This window comes from Pelodiscus sinensis, chromosome 22, assembly GCF_052426305.1.
Source record: "Pelodiscus sinensis isolate ZL-2025 chromosome 22, ASM5242630v1, whole genome shotgun sequence".
Lineage (NCBI taxonomy): Eukaryota > Metazoa > Chordata > Testudines > Trionychidae > Pelodiscus > Pelodiscus sinensis.
Genome location: NC_143073.1, coordinates 23,851,853 through 23,855,661, shown reverse-complemented (window position 1 = coordinate 23,855,661; position 3,809 = coordinate 23,851,853). Strand labels below are relative to the sequence as shown.

General features: G+C 60.1%; 1 protein-coding gene across 2 annotated transcripts; it reads left to right on the top strand.

Moving 5' to 3' along the window:
• Positions 1 to 23: 23 nt before the first annotated feature.
• On the top strand, positions 24 to 2,727 carry LOC142819711 (interferon-inducible GTPase 5-like). Of its 2 annotated transcripts, XM_075908285.2 has the most exons (2): positions 24 to 158; positions 1,287 to 2,727. In XM_075908285.2, the coding sequence occupies exon 2, from the start codon at positions 1,297 to 1,299 to the stop codon at positions 2,464 to 2,466; it is 1,170 nt and encodes a 389-aa protein (XP_075764400.2). In that variant the 5' UTR covers positions 24 to 158; positions 1,287 to 1,296; the 3' UTR covers positions 2,467 to 2,727. The 2 variants fall into 2 exon arrangements, with proteins under 2 accessions (XP_075764400.2, XP_075764399.2); XM_075908284.2 differs by lacking the exon at positions 24 to 158 and having other exon boundaries at positions 1,264 to 2,727.
• Positions 2,728 to 3,809: the final 1,082 nt, after the last annotated feature.

The following is a 3,809-nucleotide window of genomic DNA, read 5'->3' as shown; positions in this document are numbered from 1 at the left end:
GCGGCCCGAGCACCTCCTAGTCTGGCGGAGCGCGGGAGCGGGGCGCAGCGGAGGAAGGCAGAAAGCCCCACAGAGCTGCTGGGACGCCGGGAGAAGCGCCCGCCCAGCGCTGCCGCTTCCGCAGGCACCAGCCCGGGGCGCAGCCCAGCCGGGGGCAGGTAACTGGGAGGACTCCGGGCCGAGATTTCCCCGCACCCCCGCGGTCAGCTCCATCCCGGGGCGCTCTGCCCCGGGTGCGCTGCTGGGCCCGATCCCCGCGCGCTCTGCCCCGAGGCGCTTAGCAGGGATGGGGCGCAGACGCGGGGCGCTCTGCCTCCTGCAGCCCGGGCGGGGGTCCCCGACTCAGAGGGAGAGGGGCTGCGGGGGGAGGGGCTGCAGCGCTCTGCCCTTTCACAGCCAATTGCGTGGCCCTGCAGGGTAGCAGGTGCTGGGGTCCCTCCAGCCTGTCTCCGTGTCTGCGCTTGGCCAGGCTCCCCCTGGTCTGGGGCAGCGAAATAGCGGGTGGTGCCCAGACCCCACACACACACTCATTCCCCCCCCCCCCCAGGCTCTGGGAGGGAGTTTGGGTGGAGCAAGGGTGCTAGCTCTGGCAGGGGTGGGGTGCACAAGGGGGGAGTGGGATAAGGGGAACCCCCTGTCTGGCTGCGGGGTGGGTGGGGGTCTCTGTGCTGGGAGCAGCGCACAAAGATCTCGGGTCATGTGGACATACAGGCAGGCAGCCCTGGGCTGCAGGAAGCTGCTCTAGCCCTGCCGTGCTGCCAGTGGTGGCAGCGAGGGCCTTTGGGACATTATAAATTGCCATGCAGGGGGGAGCGTGCAGGGCAGCAGGTAGGCCTGGAGCACGGTAGGGCAGGAGACGGCAGGGAGAAAGTTTTGGTGGAGCCTAGCTCTCAGCCAGCAATATTCCTGGTGCTGGGGCCCTGATCTTGAAGTGGTTTGTGCAGCCACTGGCACAAAGGGCTCTGATCTCAGTCCAAGTCTGGTCAGTACCTGGCACAAAGGGGCCTGATCCTCAGTCAGGAGTCATGTGCACTATCATACTAGACATAGGATATAACAGTTACAACCAGGAAATGGTTGGGGGGGGTCACACTGGCACTGGCTTATTCCGGGCCTGGGCCAGATGTGTGAGGGGCAGAGTTAAGGTGACACAGGTCACAACAAATGTGCGTTTTCCCTACTGCCACGGGTGTGACGTTGCCAGCATAAGCTATGTGCTGTCAGCACAGGATTTTCCAGCGGGAGCATTAACGTGGGGCTGAAATGTTTCTCCCGCTCTGCCGCAGACCGAGCGCCATGGCTCTCGCTAGGTTCCAAGCCGCAGTCTCGCGAGGGAGCCTGACAGATGCGATTTCCGACGTGCAGCAGAGAACACCGGAGTCGTTCCACAGCCACACGCTCCACATCACCATCACGGGGGAGCCAGGCTCCGGGAAGTCCTCCCTCATCAATGCCTTGCGGGGGCTGCGTGCTGGTGATGAAGGTGCTGCTGAAACTGGGATGCTAGAGACCGTGACGGAGACAATGGCTTATCGAGACCCTGTCCTGCCAGGCGTCACCCTCTGGGACCTGCCAGGGGCGGGCACATCCCATTTCCCTCTGAACACCTACTGTGAGCAGCTCAGTTTGGGCCGATTCGATTTCTTCCTCCTCGTCGGCTCCCAGCGCTTCCGCGCCGCGCATGCCCAGCTGGCCCGCGAGATCCAGGGCATGGGCAAGAGGTTCTACTTTGTGCGCTCCAAAGCCGACATGGACCTGGAGGCTTCCCGGCGGCAGCGTCCCTCCAGCTACAGCGAGGAGCGAATCCTGCAGGAGATCCGGGAGGACTGCCAGAGGGGCCTGGCCGCTGAAGGAGTGGGCCACCCGCAGGTTTTTGTCGTGTCCTCCTGGGAACCCGACAGCTACGACTTTCCCCTCCTGCGGCAGACGCTGCAGAAGGACCTGCCGGGCCTGAAGAGACTCGCCTTCCTGCTCAGCCTGCCGGCCGTCGCCTCCCCCATCATCAGCCAGAACAAAGCTGCCCTGGAGGGGGAAATTTGGAAACCAGCCCTTCTCTCCTGTCTCCTCGCTGCCATTCCCCTCCCAGGCCTCGCTTTCTTGGGCACCTTCTTCATCTTTCGGAAGCACCTGCTCCGCTACTACAGCCGCTTCGGGGTGGACAACAGGTCCCTCTCCGCACTCGCCCGGCAGGTTGGGAAACCGGTGGAGGAGCTGAAGGCTGTGATGTCCACCTTGGGACCGACCCCCATGATGGCCCTGAGACTGCTGGTGGATGCGGTGGGATTCACGGTGATGGCACAGGAGTGTTCGTGGAAGCGTCTCCCCATCTTTGGGGCCATGGTGTCCGGAGGGGCGGCGCTGCTCGCCACTTACTTCATGCTGTGGAAGGGCTTGGCCTCTGTGGCTGACGATACCCGGCGGGTGCTGAGCAAAGCCCTGGAGGCAGAAGGGAAAAAAAGCATCTAGGATTTGGGTGTCACATGGGAGGGGCCTGCCGCCGCCTAGGGGACAGAGCCTTGGACTCCACACAGGGAAAATTCGTGTTTCTCCATGTAGGGGTCCCACGTTCCAGCCCCATAAGCCGTCCAGGGGGATCGTTGCCAACCTGCCAAAGCGCCCTAAGGAAGGAGACCTGGTGGTGACGACTCAGCGCTTCTGCGGTTCCACCCCCCAAAGCAGCTTCCCCTTTGACATTCATACAAGAGAAATAAAATTGTATTGAACCTGCTTCTGTCTACCTGGGTCCCTCTGGGCTCCTCCAGCGCTTCAGTGTCTGAGCATGTTACCCACAGTAATGGACCAGGTCCCTCCAGGGGGCAAATCAGCTGTAATAGCTCCACTGGGGTCACTGGGGCAGATCCCAGCTGGGTCAATGGGCCATAGCTCCACTGGGGTCACTGGGGCAGATCCCAGCTGGGTCAATGGGCCATAGCTCCACTGGAGTCACTGGGGCTGATCCCAGCTGGGTCAATGGGCCGTAGCTCCACTGGAGTCACTGGGGCAGATCCCAGCTGGGTCAATGGGCCGTAGCTCCACTGGAGTCACTGGGGCAGATCCCAGATAAAGGGTTGGCTATGGAGAGAAGGTCAGCGCTTCAGAATCTCTGTTGCTTGAGCCACTTGGTGCTGGCCACATTCAAGGCGTGGAAATCGCCAGCTGTAGGTGGGAGATTTTTTCCCTGCCCAAGTCTTTGCCCTTAAAATCACTGAGGGTATGTCTACATGGCAGAGTTTTTCTGGAAAAACCTTGAGTTACATCCACACTGCAATCGCATTCATTCTAGAAAGAAATTGAAAGAACAGAGGGGCTTTACCGACATGGGTAACCCTCTTGCTATGAGGAGCAATGCTTTTTCCGAAAGAGCTATTTCAGAGCAAAGTTTGTGTGGACGAGGAAAAAAGTCGTCTTGTGAAAGAAGAGGCCTCCAGGAAAAAGCACAGGTGCCCTGGTGGTCACTCGTCCACAGAACTTAATTGAGAGAAAGCATCCAATCCATGTGGACTCTATCTTTCGATAATCAGGCGGCTTTTTCGATGTGCCTTGGTAGTGTAGACGCTCTCTGTCGGAAGAAGTTTTTTCAGAAGATCTCTTCGGGAAAAGCTTCTTCTGAAAGAAGCCTGCAGCCAGGGAGCATTGGAGTTTCTGTTGTTTGGTTTCCCTTTTCCCCTCTCACCACAGGGGCAGCCCTACGACACCCCTGCCCTGACATTCGGTCGTCCCCATGGAATAAGGGAGCTTTCAGTTCCATTTTCCAGCAATCGCCAGGGTGTCCAAGGGCCACGTATCCAAGCGCCGTGCGCGGCGATCTC

Excerpts from the sequence above, each read along its gene's own strand:
- LOC142819711 (XM_075908284.2), top strand. The coding sequence starts at position 1,264 with ATGTTTCTCCCGCTCTGCCGCAGACCGAGCGCCATGGCTCTCGCTAGG.